At 41.3% G+C, this 19,245-nt stretch overlaps 1 protein-coding gene across 1 annotated transcript; it reads left to right on the forward strand.

The window, feature by feature from the left end:
• Positions 1–6,664: 6,664 nt before the first annotated feature.
• Positions 6,665–18,367, forward strand: LOC121540118 (tripartite motif-containing protein 16-like). The gene is made up of 6 exons (XM_045212753.1): positions 6,665–7,365; positions 7,768–7,863; positions 16,845–17,078; positions 17,209–17,368; positions 17,494–17,553; positions 17,790–18,367. Exons 1-6 carry the CDS (start codon positions 6,769–6,771, stop codon positions 18,299–18,301), a joined length of 1,659 nt encoding a protein of 552 aa, XP_045068688.1. The 5' UTR covers positions 6,665–6,768; the 3' UTR covers positions 18,302–18,367.
• Positions 18,368–19,245: the final 878 nt, after the last annotated feature.

The raw sequence follows: 19,245 nt of genomic DNA on the forward strand, positions 1-19,245 counted from the left end.
CACAGCTATAGTGGCCTTGCCATGGGGTTATCCTTGCATACGTTTGTTAACAATCTAGGTCTTATGTGTGATGCACTTCAACAACTATCTGAATTTTCACTCGAGCTCCAAAAGAGAGTGAGGGTGTTATTACTGCACATTGGGCAGTCACCAGGGAAGTGAGGGTGTAATTACTGCACACAGGGCAGTCACCAGGGAAGTGAGGGTGTTATTACTGCACACAGGGCAGTCACCAGGGAAGTGAGGGTGTTATTACTGCACAAAGGGCAGTCACCAGGGAGGTGAGGGTGTTATTACTGCACACAGGGCAGTCACCAGGGAGGTGAGGGTGTTATTACTGCACACAGGGCAGTCACCAGGGAAGTGAGGGTGTGATTACTGCACACAGGGCAGTCACCAGGGAAGTGAGGGTGTTATTACTGCACACAGGGCAGTCACCAGGGAAGTGAGGGTGTAATTACTGCACACAGGGCAGTCACCAGGGAAGTGAGGGTGTAATTACTGCACACAGGGCAGTCACCAGGGAAGTGAGGGTGTTATTACTGCACACAGGGCAGTCACCAGTGGACAATACAGGATACAGCCAGTTCATAGAGGAGCTGAAGGTGCTTTATGCTCAATACTGGCCGGAGGATGCAGGAGCACTGTATGGAGAAACAGTGATAGAATCTCTCTGCCAGAGGTTTGGCATTGACAGTCCACGTACGGTCATGCGGGCCTACAGGCAGTACAGGGACACTGATGGTAATGATAAAGGAGACTTTCCAGATGGACTTAAAGAGATGTTGATGGAGGTCAGCACCATCCCCATCTCCAGATGGACTTAAAGAGATGTTGATGGAGGTCAGCACCATCCCCATCTCCAGATGGACTTAAAGAGATGTTGATGGTGGTCAGCACCATCCCCATCTGCAGATGGACTTAAAGAGATGTTGATGGAGGTCAGCACCATCCCCATCTGCAGATGGACTTAAAGAGATGTTGATGGTGGTCAGCACCATCCCCATCTCCAGTGCAGAAGGCCAGCAGGGATTTTCTCAAATGAATCTGATTTGCACCTCAACCCGCGCCTCTCTGCATACCTCCACCATATCAGGGCTACTCTTTCTGAACCTTGTTGGCCCACCCCTGACCAAATTCAACCCAGTCCCCTATGTGAGGTCATGGATTGCTAAAGGACCCAGATGTGTCACAGACACCAGGAGCAAAACAAGAGATAGGGAGGAGAAGACGCACCAGGAAATGGCCGTGTTGTGGGAGGTTCTGGAAAACTTTACAAACTTGTTCTGTACTGTGAAGTTAATCTGAATATGCGCTTCATATTATCAGAAAGGCAGGAGGCCTATATACTACAATATGTGTTCTGCTGTAGCATACATTGATTTATTTTATTTGAAGTATATTCTGATATCAAATCAAATGTTTGTCCTACAGTGATGTCTTGAAAGGTATATGAAATGTGAGTCTTGTAAGCCCCACCTCTGAGTATATGAAATGTGAGTCTTGTAAGCCCCACCTCTGAGTATATGAAAGGTGAGTCTTGTAAGCCCCACCTCTGAGTATGTGTTCATATGCATATGGAGGGTGTTCTGCAGTGACACCTAAAAATGTTGCTGTGCATTGATGTCTTGAAAATTAGGCTGTAAGAAATTCAGACTTGTAAGCCCCACAGCTACACTAGAGTATGTGGGTATAGTAAATGTTGGTGACGGTGGCTGTGTGAGAAGCACGCCTGTATCTCTCACATAACTAGAATGACTGTGATGAGTGTGGTGGAAGGAGTCAGGCGCAGGAGGGTAATCACCGAATACAGAGTTTATTCCTTTGTTGACACACAAATGCGCTCCAATAGCGATCAACGAAACAGGCACAGGGCAAACTAACATCCCTGGCAAATACACTGTAACGGAATCCACCCTGGCAACACAATGTTATGAGTAGCTCCACCGAGCTACACTACTCTCACAATTAACAATCCCCCACTAGGACAAGGGGGTAGAGGGAACACTTATACACTGACTAATTAGGGGATAGGAACCAGGTGTGTGTGATTGACAAGACAAGACAATTGTGATGATGATTGGGGCAGCAGTGGTTAGTAAGCCGGTGATGACGAACGCCGAAGCCTGCCCGAACAAGGAGGAGAGGCAGCATCGGCCGAAGTCGTGACAATGACATTCACTTTCTACGATCTCTCTCCCTCTCTGCTCTGATAAACTGAGTTTAAATGTATTTGGCTAAGGTGTATGTAAACTTCCGACTTCAAATGTAACTAGAATGAGATTCACTTTCTATGATCTCTCTCTCTGCTCTGATAGACAGGAGCCTGAACTCTCATCTCTCAAGCGTTGCACTTCATCATTAATTTAGACTCTCTGCTGTAGGCCACCAAAATATTTGATCAACTTCCAAATATTGTTTTACAAAAGAGAGAGAGAGATAGGCTTTTGGCACGAGTGCATCGGCCATCACCAGTGAGGGAGCTGTGCATCATTGGGTGAGTCAGTGAAACTGGAAAGCATTTTAGGACTATAATTTCCTCCTCATATTGTAGCCTGCAATATGTGTCTCCACACACCTAGGCCTCGGCTATTGATGGATTCAAGACAAGGTCGTTTTTATTGATCTCTGATTCTCAGTTTGTCAGTGTAGCCTGCCATTTCGATCATTTGTGTGGTATTAACAAATACTCTACCAAAGTCTCGTCATGTAAAATCACATATAATTGCATGAAATGCGTTTATAAAAGGCCAACATTTTCTCGGCCATTATGCTACTAAAAATGTCCCCCATGTGTACAGCTTCTGGAAGTGCCTCTACTCTACTGCTCTATGCCACTACGCAAATGTGATGATATGAATGCAATGCTTTATTATAAAGGATATATATATTTTGATGCATTCCAGTATCTCAGATCCCCCAGGTCACCACCCTCTCGTGCTCACTGTTTGTAAAATAAGGTGCAGGACGGCAGATTAATTCCCTTCAGTGATATTACTTGCTGACACGTTTTGGAGAAAGCTTCTTCGTCAAAGCACTATTGTAAACAGGGTTAGAATGTTACAAATACACATTGACATTGAAAGGGAAGCATGATTATAGATTCATATTTTAAATCCTCCGAATTCATACAGTATAGAACACCATATAGAAGACATAGACATATCATTACATACAGTATAGAACACCATATAGAAGACATAGACATATCATTACATACAGTATAGAACACCATCTAGAAGACATAGACATATCATTACATACAGTATAGAACACCATATATGGAAGACATAGACATATCATTACATACAGTATAGAACACCATATAGAAGACATAGACATATCATTACATACAGTATAGAACACCATATATGGAAGACATAGACATATCATTACATACAGTATAGAACACCATATAGAAGACATAGACATATCATTACATACAGTATATAACACCATATAGAAGACATAGACATATCATTACATACAGTATAGAACACCATATAGAATACATAGACATATCATTACATACAGTATAGAACACCATATAGAATACATAGACATATCATTACATACAGTATAGAACACCATATATGGAAGACATAGACATATCATTACATACAGTATATAACACCATATAGAAGACATAGACATATCATTACATACAGTATAGAACACCATATAGAAGACATAGACATATCATTACATACAGTATAGAACACCATCTAGAAGACATAGACATATCATTACATACAGTATAGAACACCATATAGAAGACATAGACATATCATTACATACAGTATAGAACACCATCTAGAAGACATAGACATATCATTACATACAGTATAGAACACCATATAGAAGACATAGACATATCATTACATACAGTATAGAACACCATCTAGAAGACATAGACATATCATTACATACAATATAGAACACCATATAGAATACAGAGACATATCATTACATACAGTATAGAACACCATATAGAAGACATAGACATATCATTACATACAGTATAGAACACCATATAGAAGACATAGACATATCATTACATACAGTATAGAACACCATATAGAAGACATAGACATATCATTACATACAGTATAGAACACCATATAGAACACATAGACATATCATTACATACAGTATAGAACACCATATAGAACACATAGACATATCATTACATACAGTATAGAACACCATATAGAAGACATAGACATATCATTACATACAGTATAGAACACCATATAGAAGACATAGACATATCATTACATACAGTATAGAACACCATCTAGAAGACATAGACATATCATTACATACAGTATAGAACACCATCTAGAAGACATAGACATATCATTACATACAGTATAGAACACCATCTAGAAGACATAGACATATCATTACATACAGTATAGAACACCATATAGAAGACATAGACATATCATTACATACAGTATAGAACACCATCTAGAAGACATAGACATATCATTACATACAGTATAGAACACCATATAGAAGACATAGACATATCATTACATACAGTATAGAACACCATCTAGAAGACATAGACATATCATTACATACAGTATAGAACACCATATAGAAGACATAGACATATCATTACATACAGTATAGAACACCATCTAGAAGACATAGACATATCATTACATACAGTATAGAACACCATATAGAAGACATAGACATATCATTACATACAGTATAGAACACCATCTAGAAGACATAGACATATCATTACATACAATATAGAACACCATATAGAATACAGAGACATATCATTACATACAGTATAGAACACCATATAGAAGACATAGACATATCATTACATACAGTATAGAACACCATATAGAAGACATAGACATATCATTACATACAGTATAGAACACCATATAGAAAACATAGACATATCATTACATACAGTATAGAACACCATATAGAACACATAGACATATCATTACATACAGTATAGAACACCATATAGAACACATAGACATATCATTACATACAGTATAGAACACCATATAGAAGACATAGACATATCATTACATACAGTATAGAACATCATATAGAAGACATAGACATATCATTACATACAGTATAGAACACCATCTAGAAGACATAGACATATCATTACATACAGTATAGAACACCATCTAGAAGACATAGACATATCATTACATACAGTATAGAACACCATCTAGAAGACATAGACATATCATTACATACAGTATAGAACACCATCTAGAAGACATAGACATATCATTACATACAGTATAGAACACCATATATGGAAGACATAGACATATCATTACATACAGTATAGAACACCATATAGAAGACATAGACATATCATTACATACAGTATAGAACACCATATATGGAAGACATAGACATATCATTACATACAGTATAGAACACCATATATGGAAGACATAGACATATCATTACATACAGTATAGAACACCATATAGAAGACATAGACATATCATTACATACAGTATATAACACCATATAGAAGACATAGACATATCATTACATACAGTATAGAACACCATATAGAATACATAGACATATCATTACATACAGTATAGAACACCATATAGAATACATAGACATATCATTACATACAGCATAGAACACCATATATGGAAGACATAGACATATCATTACATACAGTATAGAACACCATATAGAAGACATAGACATATCATTACATACAATATATAACACCATATAGAAGACATAGACATATCATTACATACAGTATAGAACACCATATAGAAGACATAGACATATCATTACATACAGTATAGAACACCATCTAGAAGACATAGACATATCATTACATACAGTATAGAACACCATATAGAAGACATAGACATATCATTACATACAGTATAGAACACCATCTAGAAGACATAGACATATCATTACATACAGTATAGAACACCATATAGAAGACATAGACATATCATTACATAGAGTATATCATAGATGACATGTATAAATCCTTCCTTTATATTTCCTGTAACACTTTCCATTACAGTAGCCTTATTACTGGCTAGGGTTACTGCTGCTAGTACAGTGTAAGAATGAGGCATCACAGTACTTTTACACCACTGTACTAACAGGAATAATTACACACCAATAAACACACTGTAATGTAAAGTGTTACATCATTCTCAATGATCAGTCAATACATACGGTATTCATTTCAGCTACAATTTTATTGTATCCATTTCAAGTCCCCCCTCCCCCATTGTAGCTAATTATCTATAACACATTGTACAGTTTTACAACCACATATTAGTTATTATGGATGGTTATAGTTAGTGTCATAGCACATAAGTTTAAGGCATTACACAATTCATTAAAAGCATTATACATATGTACTTCATAGAAACTGTTACCCTTTATATATTCTAACCACTCTATTTAATTTATTCCATATTAAGGGCCCTAACCTAGGAACACAAATGTTTGTCTCTATTAACATTGTGGACAGTTCTCTCTCTCTCTCTCTCTCTCTCTCTCTCTCTCTCTCTCTCTCTCTCTCTCTCTCTCTCTCTCTCTCTCTCTCTCTCTCTCTCTCTCTCTCTCTCTCTCTCCCTCTCTCTCCCTCTAACCCCACCCCTCTGGCAGAACCAGGAAGTCCCTCCCCCTCCTACAAACTCTCTTCTGTGGAAACGAAACTTATCTGATTCTCTGTGTCGTCTGTCTGTGTGAGAGTGAACAACCGTCCAAATGGCTCAGCAGGGAGTTCTGCTGGACCAGGACCAGTTCTGTTGTTCTGTCTGTCTGGATCTACTGAAGGAGCCAGTGGCTATTCCCTGTGGACACAGTTACTGTAGGAGCTGTATTGAGGACTGCTGGGATCAGGATGTTCTGAAAGGGGTCTATAGCTGTCCTCAGTGCAGAGAGACTTTTACCCCAAGGCCTGTTCTGAAGAGAAACATCATGCTGGCTGAAGTGGTGGAGAAACTGAAGAAGACAGGACTCCAGGTTGCTCCCCCTCCTGCTCTGTGCTATGCTGGACCTGGAGATGTGGCGTGTGATGTCTGCACTGGGACCAGAAAGCAGAAAGCCCTCATGTCCTGTCTGGTGTGTCTGGCCTCTTACTGTGAGACTCACCTCCAATCTCACTATGAATTTCCTGCTTTCAAGAAGCACAAGCTGGTCAAAGCCACCACACAACTACAGGAGAAGATCTGCTCTGATCATGACAAACTGCTGGAGGTTTACTGTCGTACCGATCAGCAGTTTATCTGTATGCTGTGTACAATGGATAAACATAAAGGCCATGAAACAGTGTCAGCTGCAGCAGAGAGGACTGAGAAACAGGTAAGACCAGAACTACTTGTTGGTGACTGTCTGATAAACACATAATTAAAGATACAGTAGGAACTAAGGCTGTTTGAATATGAGATCATTCAAATGAAATCGATCCACGGCAGAATAAATATGAACACAAACCTGGAGTATATTGGGTTTGCTCCCAATGTATCACCATTTTCTAAAGTCAAACACCATTGTAATTTGTTATCAAACACCCAATCAGCTCCCCTGTTTTATGCACTGTTAAAACTATAATCATTCACATAACAATATAATAATATAATTTCACACAGACACTTCCTCAACATTTTAATCCCTATCTTCTATGGGCCCTATGTCCCATTACTATACTATTGATCTACTGGACAAATAAAGCTTGATAGCTCATTGAAGAGTGATTCTCCACAGAGGCAGCTGGGGATGAGTCAGCAAAAGGTCCAGCAGAGATTCCAGGAGAGAGAGAAGGAGCTGAAGGAGCTCCAACAGGCTGTGGAGTCTCTCAAGGTGAGTATTGTTGACCAGAGGAGACACACCATTTCACATCTCTCCTCCAGTCAGAGAGAGGGAGAGAGGCCCCTATCCAATCCCACTGAGCCCACTGTTGGGAACAGGCTGTTTGGTCCCCTTTCAGAGAATATACTGCTTAATGTAACCGGCGGGATATGAACCCGGGTCTACTGAGGGAGAAAACAACATCTTGACCGTTACACCAAGAGGACATTCCCTATTGGGCTGAGGGCCGACACTGATTTTGAAGTCGAAGGCGGGGCTACCTCATCACATAACCATGAGTAACCATGACCGACTCATGTCCCCTATACATTAACATGGAGCTCTCGCTCTCTCTCAATTCAATTGAATTCAAAGGGCTTTATTGGCATGGGAAACATATGTTTACATTGCCACAGCAAGTGAAATAGATAATAAACAAAAGTGAAATAAACCACCAGAAATTAACAGTAAACATTACACTCACAAAAGTTTCAAAGGAATAAAAACGTTCAAATGTTATAATTCAAGTGCAAACAGAGTGAGCTGTGCGCCAGACCGAGTTCTGGAGGTGAAATGGAAATGAATGAGGGAGAGTTAAGTGAGGTAGAAGGTGTGGTGAAGAGCTCAGAACCAGAGTCTGGCATCAATGGACATGATAAAGAAGAATCTGGTGCAGTAAGAGATACATTGTTGTAGAAAGTGGATCCATACCTTTTGGCAGATCCATTTGTAGTTTCAGGGTGGGTGGGAAAGAAGTTGGGTGCAGTTGAATCAGTGAAGGTAACCTGTAGTGGACTTGTGATATTTGTTTGTGTTTCTTCTGACCAGAGGGAGTGGGCGCTCCGTGTCACGCAACTTGGGTCAAGATCTGTTTCTTGCTTTGGTCTTAGGAACAGGGCACCATTGAAAGGAGTGATTTCTGGGGTAGCGTTAAGTGTAGAAGTGGAGCAATTCAAGTTTAAGCTTCCTGGTGTTTGTGATGCCCGCCGTTTGGTGCAACACAGACCCGGTGGTGAGCGTGGTGAAACAGAGGAGTCACTGTCAGTCCTTTTGAGTTTTGAGTCTTTACCCGATAAAGTCATGGTAGGATATATCAGTTATCCTGTTAGAGTCATTGTGCCGAATCCACTGCGCTCTTTCAGGTAGAAGATCTGTGCCAGCACAGAGGGATAGGTCAACGAGTGATATATGCTTCAGTAAAGTTAGCTTCTTGCCATTCATAGCAATGGTTATCAACTGTACAGCAGAAATTGACTGAAATTGAATGTAAATCACAGAAAATAGATGTTGTGGTGGCAGCTGCAGAGAAGTATTTGGGCATACAAGATTAGACTTCAGAAGAGTTACAGGGTGTGTTGAGTGGTGGTGTCCCGTCCTCCCAGGCCGTTGGCATGGTGCAGGAGCAGATAGGGTCAAAGTAGTGGAATGGGGTAGTGGGTATTTAATGAGTGTAGGGTTAGTTGGAAGGTTTTTAATTAAATGTTCCTTTCCCCTTTTCCCATTTTGTATCACAAAGTAAAATAGATTTATATTATAGTCCAGTTTGGGCGGTAATGCAACATATTGGATGCCAACCGCCGTTAAACTCCAAAGAAGAAGAACCGTTATATTATGGCTATGTATAGTGTTGTAACATTTTATATTTAAGTCATTTAGCAGACGCTCTTATCCAGAGCGACTTACATCAGCAATTAGGGTTAATTGCCTTGCTTAAGGGCACATCGACAGATTTTTCACCTAGTCGGCTCGGGGATTAGAACCAGCGACCTTTCGGTTACTGGCACAACGCTCTTACCCACTAAGCCACATGTGTTGTCTCTGTCTCTCTCATTCATTAACTTTCGTGGTAGTTGGTTGTGTGGGTCTCTGGTTATGAATAGGGTGCTGACAGACAATTGTTGATGGATATTTATAGAGCTCTGATCAGGACGACAATTGATTACTGGTGTACAGTTTATGGAACAGAGGTAAAGACTTGGCTTAAGAAGCTGGACAGAATCCAGTATATAGCTTTAAGGATATGTATTGGTGGATTTAAATCAACATCTGTATGTGCCTTACTGGTGGAGGCAGGTGAGATGCCTTTGTATGTACGGCGTAAAAAATTGTCATTATCTTATTGGGTTAGGTTGAAAGGCTGTGAGGTTGAGCATCCCACTGCTACTGTTCTAGATGACTGTTGGGAATATACTAGTAGACAAGGCAGTGGTTTTGATTGGACAGTTGGAATGTTTGCTGATGAGAGTGGTTTGAGGGAGTTGGAGGTTGGCCCTTCTGTGGTGATAGGGGATGTTCCTCCATGGTTACTCCCAGACCCTGTTGTTGATCTAACCTTGGTAGAGAAAAGGAAAGATTGGTCAGAAGTCAGTGATATAGTGAAACTGGTTGACAATTACATTGGTAGAAGATTTTATGCTTTTTTACCGCTTTTCACAGATGGATCCAAGGACCCAGATAGTGGGCTCACAGGAGCAGGCGTTTACGTTCCTGAATTTGATGTGCAGATATGTAGAAGACTAACAGATGAACTGTCAGTATACTCAGTTGAACTGAAGGTATTAATGTTATTATGGAGAATTGAGAGAATGGGTTTAGTAGTGAGATTCTGCTGGGTCCCAGCACATTCTGGTGTGGAAGGGAATGAAATTGTAGACCAGTTAGCTAAAAGAGCTTTGAAACGAGATATAATTGATATTAATGTTCCACTGGGTAGAGGTGAGGCCAAATGTAAGATCAGAGCCATTTTGATAGATGTGTGGCAGAAGAGATGGTACTCTGAGCACAAGGGCCGGCATTTATATGAATAGTTTACAGTTTTACAGAAAGGTCGATGGACCAAGATTCAAAAGTCAGATTAGGAAGGAAGAGGTGGTGTTTACTCCATTGCGCTTAGGACATTGTACATTGATCTCGTCATTACATCTGGTTGGCAAGCATGGGAATGGTTTGTGTCTGGAAGGTATGGTCGATGAAACGGTGGAACATGTGTTGTTAAATTGTTGTAAGTATGTTGAAGAGAGGGAAAGATTGAAGTGTCGGGTCATTGAGGTTGGACGGGGTTGGGGGGGGGGGTTGGAAGGGATTTTGGGGATGGGGGAGGGTCTATTAGAAGTTAGTAGGGCTCTTCTTTATTTTCTCAGAAGTACTGAGTTAGGTAGGAGGATTTAGAAATGTTGGAAACCGTGATTGACCACACACTCCAGCACAGTAGGTGGCGGCATGCACCTTTAACGTTGGTTTGTGGACCGCCATTATATCATAGAAGAAGAAGTTGGTTGTGTGATAGTTTTGTGGTTCGTGAGGAGGGCTACTATTCTTTTTTCTTTTGGTTCTTGCGTATTTTCTGAATTTATTTTCTGATGGTGGAGGGTTTGTTTATTAGTTTCCACTGTTTATCGTTTAGAGTTGAGGGGGGAGTAGGGGTAGTTTGTTAGGGCGGCGTGATGGCCTCAACCGAGTGGAGAATAAACGCTGTCGCTTCGGGTGCGTTCCGGAGAAAGGTGTGGAGGAAGTTTTGCTCATGGTCGGCGAACAGGTTGGAGCAGAACATCTGCACTCTGCATCCAGAATGAACAAGGCGGTGGTTGTGTTAATGAAAAAGGTTTGTCTTGTTGCGAATGGGATTTTTGTGAGGGGTGTGTCGCCTCTTTCGACAAGAGTTGTGGTTGCTAATCTGCCTCCGTTTATTACTTTCGAACAGACTGTAAGTAGTTGGTTAGTTTTGGTAAATTTGCAAGTGGTTTTCGTGTGCTCTCGGCTGGGTGCCAAGCGGAATCCGATAAACATGTTGTCTCTTTTCGTAGACAAGTGTTTGTTTCTTAACAAACTTCAAGGTTACGCAGGGGAGGGGTGGAACGCAGGGTTTGCTAGCACAGATAGTTTTGGGTGTTTCTAGTGTGGGGATGTAGGGCATAATGCTAGTGCAGACAAGCGCGACCAGCCGGCAGCGGGGGCTAGGACTAGGCTGGACACAATACATTTTTAACACCTTTTTCTGATAAAACTACTTAATTGAATCCGCCATGGAGTCCAGTTTCATAATATTACCATATGTCCCAGATGCTTGCCATAGTTTAGAAATAATAGGGTATGTTTCACCCTGCCAGCTCCTATTAGTTGTTTTGAGCTCTGTGGCACCAACTCGCCTAATGAAAGTTCTATTCCCAGCCCATTGTTCTGCGTCACAATGCCAGCTTCACTATTGTTGGTAATGAGACCAGCCCGTATGAACATTGTAGCTTTACCTCAGGTAACTTATTATTAACAAGGTTATGACTACTTGGTGAGCAAACTCACTGTTCACCTGGGTACACCTTGTGGTGACCCACAGTGCTATGTATGGTTGGCGCATAGCAATCAAACATTAAACATTTTCTGGTCACGGTTAATCATATTTTCTTTCAGAAAAAGGTGTATAACCTAAACAAAACGCATGTCCGTCCTCTTTTTCAAGATGTGGCCGATATAAACAGCCAGAATACTTTTTTTAAATTAAGAAATAACCTTTAAAAAAATGTTTTTCTATTTATTGTTTCTATATTACTGCTGGGTAATTTGATATGGGTCGAAATCTGTAAGTTCATAGGCATTGAATTGAGCGAATGCTGCGCAGGTTCACTGAGTTGTAAACTAAATGGATAGGTGTAGCTCATTGATTTATAGATCTGACACAGTTGCTACCTCAGATAATGAGCCTAGCAAGTGTCGTGAATGAGGTATGTAGTACCCACAGAAGGCCACAGGGAGGAGCAAGAGAGCTATAAACCTATTCATTTTTTTTTGCTTTAAATACCCTAAACCTAACAATCAATCAATCAAATGTGTTTATAAAGTCCTTTTTACATCAGCAGACGTCACAAAGTGCTATACAGAAACTCTAACCCTACTTATAACCTATTTTAGCCTTAACTCTAACCCCTAACCCTAATTCTAGGGTAGGGTAGCCTAGAACACGTTTAGAAACTATTTTAGTAATAATTTTATGTTAGTAAATACCATTATAGTACTAAATAGCATTTATTGTTATTTTTTAAATAAAACCTATGTAACCTTTATTAGTCATTTTATTATATGTATTATTGCAAGGCAGAACACTTGATAAACAACACATTTGTTTTATTTTTTAAATGTGGTTTGAACTGGGTGTGACCTAGTAACCTCTATGTGAAAGTCCAGCAATTGGCATGTCATAGGTGGGGCAGGTTTGAGACTGATCTACAGAATTAATACAAAAAATACACTTTATTTCTCAGCTGCCTCAACAATGTCTTTACGTGAATTAATAACTTTTAATTGCTAAATATTTCCAATAGATGGCTGCATAAGACCACAAAGCATCAGTTATAGGCTATGTCCTATGATTTTCTAAAAAGGTCACTCATTACTTTACAGTTAGCTATATACAGTGGGGAGAACAAGTATTTGATACACTGCCGATTTTGCAGGTTTTCCTACTTACAAAGCATGTAGAGGTCTGTAATTTTTATCATACGTACACTTCAACTGTGAGAGACGGAATCTAAACAAAAATCCAGAAAATCACATTGTATGATATTTAAGTAATTAATGTGCATTTTATTGTATGACATTTGTATTTGATCACCTACCAACCAGTAAGAATTCCGGCTCTCACAGACCTGTTAGTTTTTCTTTAAGACGCCCTCCTGTTCTCCACTCATTACCTGTATTAACTGCACCTGTTTGAACTCGTTACCTGTATAAAAGACACCTGTCCACACACTCAATCAAACAGACTCCAACCTCTCCACAATGGCCAAGACCAGAGAGCTGTGTAAGGACATCAGGGATAAAATTGTAGACCTGCACAAGGCTGGGATGGGCTACAGGACAATAGGCAAGCAGCTTGGTGAGAAGGCAACAACTGTTGGCGCAAATATTAGAAAATGGTATAAGTTCAAGATGATGGTCAATCAGCCTCGGTCTGGGGCTCCATGCAAGATCTCACCTCGTGGGGCATCAATGATCATGAGGAAGGTGAGGGATCAGCCCAGAACTACATGGCAGGACCTGGACAATGACCTGAAGAGAGCTGGGACCACAGTGTCAAAGAAAACCATTAGTAACACACTACGCCGTCATTGATTAAAATCCTGCAGCGCACGCAAGGTCCCCCTGCTCAAGCCAGCGCATGTCCAGGTCCGTCTGAAGTTTGCCAATGACCATCTGGATGATCCAGAGGAGGAATGGGAGAAGGTCATGTGGTCTGATGAGACAAAAATAGAGCTTTTTGGTCTAGTAACCTCTATGTGAAAGTCCAGCAATTGGCATGTCATAGGTGGGGCAGGTTTGAGACTGATCTACAGAATTAATACAAAAAATACACTTTATTTCTCAGCTGCCTCAACAATGTCTTTACGTGAATTAATAACTTTTAATTGCTAAATATTTCCAATAGATGGCTGCATAAGACCACAAAGCATCAGTTATAGGCTATGTCCTATGATTTTCTAAAAAGGTCACTCATTACTTTACAGTTAGCTATATACAGTGGGGAGAACAAGTATTTGATACACTGCCGATTTTGCAGGTTTTCCTACTTACAAAGCATGTAGAGGTCTGTAATTTTTATCATACGTACACTTCAACTGTGAGAGACGGAATCTAAACAAAAATCCAGAAAATCACATTGTATGATATTTAAGTAATTAATTTGCATTTTATTGCATGACATTTGTATTTGATCACCTACCAACCAGTAAGAATTCCGGCTCTCACAGACCTGTTAGTTTTTCTTTAAGACGCCCTCCTGTTCTCCACTCATTACCTGTATTAACTGCACCTGTTTGAACTCGTTACCTGTATAAAAGACACCTGTCCACACACTCAATCAAACAGACTCCAACCTCTCCACAATGGCCAAGACCAGAGAGCTGTGTAAGGACATCAGGGATAAAATTGTAGACCTGCACAAGGCTGGGATGGGCTACAGGACAATAGGCAAGCAGCTTGGTGAGAAGGCAAAAATCCAGAAAATCACATTGTATGATTTTTAAGTAATTCATTTGCATTTTATTGCATAACATAAGTATTTGATACATCAGAAAAGCATAACTTAATATTTGGTACAGAAACCTTTGTTTGCAATTACAGAGATCATACGTTTCCTGTAGGTCTTGACCAGGTTTGCACACACTGCAGCAGGGATTTTGGCCCACTCCTCCATACAGACCTTCTCCAGATCCTTCAGTTTTTGGGGCTGACGCTGGGCAATACGGATTTTCAGCTCCCTCCAAAGATTTTCTATTGGGTTCAGGTCTGGAGACTGGCTAGGCCACTCCAGGACCTTGAGATGCTTCTTACGGAGCCTCTCCTTAGTTGCCCTGGGTGTGTGTTTCGGGTCGTTGTCATGCTGGAAGACCCAGCCACGACCCATCTTCAATGCTCTTACTGAGGGAAGGAGGTTGTTGGCCAAGATCTCGCGATACATGGCCCCATCCATCCTCCCCTCAATACGGTGCAGTCGTCCTGTCCCCTTTGCAGAAAAGCATCCCCAAAGAATGATGTTTCCACCTCCATGCTTCATGGTTGGGATGGTGTTCTTGGGGTTGTACTCATCCTTCTTCTTCCTCCAAACACGGCGAGTGGAGTTTAGACCAAAAAGCTCTATTTTTGTCTCATCAGACCACATGACCTTCTCCCATTCCTCCTCTGGATCATCCAGATGGTCATTGGCAAACTTCAGACGGACCTGGACATGCGCTGGCTTGAGCAGGGGGACCTTGCGTGCGCTGCAGGATTTTAATCAATGACGGCGTAGTGTGTTACTAATGGTTTTCTTTGACACTGTGGTCCCAGCTCTCTTCAGGTCATTGTCCAGGTCCTGCCATGTAGTTCTGGGCTGATCCCTCACCTTCCTCATGATCATTGATGCCCCACGAGGTGAGATCTTGCATGGAGCCCCAGACCGAGGCTGATTGACCATCATCTTGAACTTATACCATTTTCTAATATTTGCGCCAACAGTTGTTGCCTTCTCACCAAGCTGCTTGCCTATTGTCCTGTAGCCCATCCCAGCCTTGTGCAGGTCTACAATTTTATCCCTGATGTCCTTACACAGCTCTCTGGTCTTGGCCATTGTGGAGAGGTTGGAGTCTGTTTGATTGAGTGTGTGGACAGGTGTCTTTTATACAGGTAACGAGTTCAAACAGGTGCAGTTAATACAGGTAATGAGTGGAGAACAGGAGGGCGTCTTAAAGAAAAACTAACAGGTCTGTGAGAGCCGGAATTCTTACTGGTTGGTAGGTGATCAAATACAAATGTCATGCAATAAAATGCAAATTAATTACTTAAATATCATACAATGTGATTTTCTGGATTTTTGTTTAGATTCCGTCTCTCACAGTTGAAGTGTACCTATGATACAAATTACAGACCTCTACATGCTTTGTAAGTAGGAAAACCTGCAAAATCGACAAAATCTCCCCACTGTATCTCGTATTAGTCCTGTGTTGCTTTTGGCTGAGAGCATGGCAGGGTATAGGTGGAGGGTGCTCTATAAGCTCCCAGTGCTGGAAAGGTCAGGGGTCCTCCAGTGGAGGGTATTACATAGAGCCCTAGACACCAATAGCTGGTTGGCTCGGGTTGACCTGGGAGTTGGGGAGTGGTGTCCGTTTTCTGCAATGACAGACTGTTCATCATGTTTTTTCTGTGTTGCCAGGGTAATGCCATTACTGTTGATGCCTTAGGGTTGAGTTTGAGTTGTACAAAATGATCAACAGTGTGGAGATGTTTCAGGAGGTATGGGGGCTCAGGGGGGCTGTCTGTACGGCTGGAGAGGAGGGGTTGGATGGACGGTTGGAATGTGGTGCTGGATGGTGTATTGTACTGTGGTGTTGGGTACTGGATAATGTGATTGTGTGGAGGTTGTGGTGTCACGCAATGTGCTTTTAGGGGTGGGGGTGTTAGTGTAATGAGGATGGCTCATTAAAGTAAGACAAGTCAGTCTCTCTCTCTCTCTCTCTCTCTCTTAACAGCGCTCTGCACAGGCAGCAGTGGAGGACAGTGATAAGATCTTTACTGAGCTGATCCGCTCCATTGAGAGAAGGCGCTCTGAGGTGAAGGAGCTGATCAGAGCCCAAGAGAAGGCTCAAGTGAGTCAAGCTGAAGGACTCCTGGAGCAACTGGAGCAGGAGATAGCTGAGCTGAGGAAGAGAAGCACTGAGCTGGAGCAGCTCTCACACACAGAGGATCACATCCATTTCCTCCAGGTAACTAAACTGCCTTGATACATGTGATATGAAAGTAAAACTCAATGTGAAACTCTCAATCATTTGGTTCTGTTCTCTCGCTCTCTCTCGCTCTCTCTCGCTCTCTCTTGCTCTCTCTCTCTCTCTCTAGAGTTATCAGTCTCTCTCCGGTACCAGTGTATCTTCAGACTTACCCAGCATCGTTGTCCGTCCTCTTCAGTACATTGGAGATGTGAGTAAGACTGTGTCTGAACTGAGAGAGAAACTAGAAGACGTCCTTAAAGGAGAATGGACCAAGATCTCCACTACAGGTGTGTTGAAAATAATAAGAACATCAACTTTAGACCATTGAAAGTTCCCTACTAGTCATATACATGTGGAATATGGTATGATGATAACATTCCCTCTCTCTGTGAATGTGTTTGTGTGTCTTTAGTGAATATAGTGGATGTTGTACTGCCTCCAGAGCCCAAGACCAGAGAACAGTTCTTACAATGTGAGTCTCTTTATTCTGAAGTAACTAACAGTCTCTTTTTACTGACACTCCTAACAATCCCTCTAGAAATATATAGCAATAGTAGATCTAATCAAAGACTGGGTATCTATCTGACTCCTCATATTTCTCTGATTTGATCTCTGCTGTGCTCTAATCAAAGACAGGGTAGATACAGTATCTGACTTAACTTATTGTTCTAACTCCCCTCATTGGTCTCTGCTCTGCTCTTCTCCCAGATTCCTGTCAGTTCACACTGGACCCAAACACAGCAGACACACGCCTCTCTCTGTCTGAAGGGAACAGAAAGGTGACACGTACAGGCCAAGTCCAACCATATCCTGTTCATCCAGACAGATTCACCAACTATTGTCAGGTTCTGTGTAGAGAGGGTCTGTCTGGACGCTGTTACTGGGAGGTGGAGTGGAGTGGGTGGTGTGTTACAGCAGTCTCATATAAAGACATCAGCAGAACAGGGAGAGGTAGTGGATTTGGAGAGAATAACAAGTCCTGGTGTTTACACTACTATAGAGGTAGTTTTTGGTTCATACACAATAATGTTGAGACTAAAGTATCAGGCCCTCAGTCCTCCAGAGTAGGAGTGTACCTGGATCACAAGGCAGGTACTCTGTCCTTCTACAGTGTCTCTGACACAATTACCCTCCTCCACAGAGTCCAGACCACATTCACTCAGCCCCTTTATCCTGGGTTTAATCTCTATAATGGTACTGCTGAGTTGGATAAACTGTAGTAGGGTCCACATAGATACTAGTCATGCTGGTGTAGTCTATAGCTGAGCTGGTTAAACTGTAGTAGGGTCCACATAGATACTAGTCATGCTGGTGTAGTCTATAGCTGAGCTGGTTAAACTGTAGTAGGGTCCACATAGATACTAGTCATGCTGGTGTAGTCTATAGCTGAGCTGGTTAAACTGTAGTAGGGTCCACATAGATATTAGTCATGCTGGTGTAGTCTATAGCTGAGCTGGTTAAACTGTAGTAGGGTCCACATAGATACTAGTCATGCTGGTGGTGATGGTCCCCAGATGTGATGATTCATTCTGCTCTGTTTTATGTACAATTATTTGACTGATTTGATCTTCAGAAGATGTTATGAATTACAATTCAATGCATTCATATTTGTGCAATGTTTTAATCTTGTACATTCACGTTAATCATATTGATGTGTTCTCTGTCACCTGGAGCTGCATGGAAAATCGTCCAGGAACAAACGGACAATTCCCAAGGACTAGTCAGCCCACTACAAGCTGGAATAACTAACTAACTTTCTACTTAAACTATATGGGCAGGTTTCCCGGACACAGATGAAGCCTAGTCCTAGACTAAAAAGCATGTTCAATGGAGATGTCCGGGAAACCGGCCCTAAGTTTGCAATCTTTTATTCTCCCATACTGCTCAGTCAAGCAACATTAAACCTGTCCAGCAGGTGGTGCTATTAACCAACCAATAAAAACATCAGATATCTTGACTTGCGACTCAGTATATCAGTAATGTTCAGAATTGTACTTTAATATCATTGGAGATTGATGGTCTTTTTAATCCACTACCCAGAGTCAGGAACAGATGAAGTTAGGTCTGCTACTGTTCAGTAATTAAATATGATTCATTCTTTAACTTGTAAATGCATTGTGTTGAAGCTGGCATGTGGTGTGGATGATAGAACAGAGTGAATAGA

Source organism: Coregonus clupeaformis, unplaced genomic scaffold (genome assembly GCF_020615455.1).
Source record: "Coregonus clupeaformis isolate EN_2021a unplaced genomic scaffold, ASM2061545v1 scaf0048, whole genome shotgun sequence".
NCBI classification, from domain to species: Eukaryota; Metazoa; Chordata; class Actinopteri; order Salmoniformes; family Salmonidae; genus Coregonus; species Coregonus clupeaformis.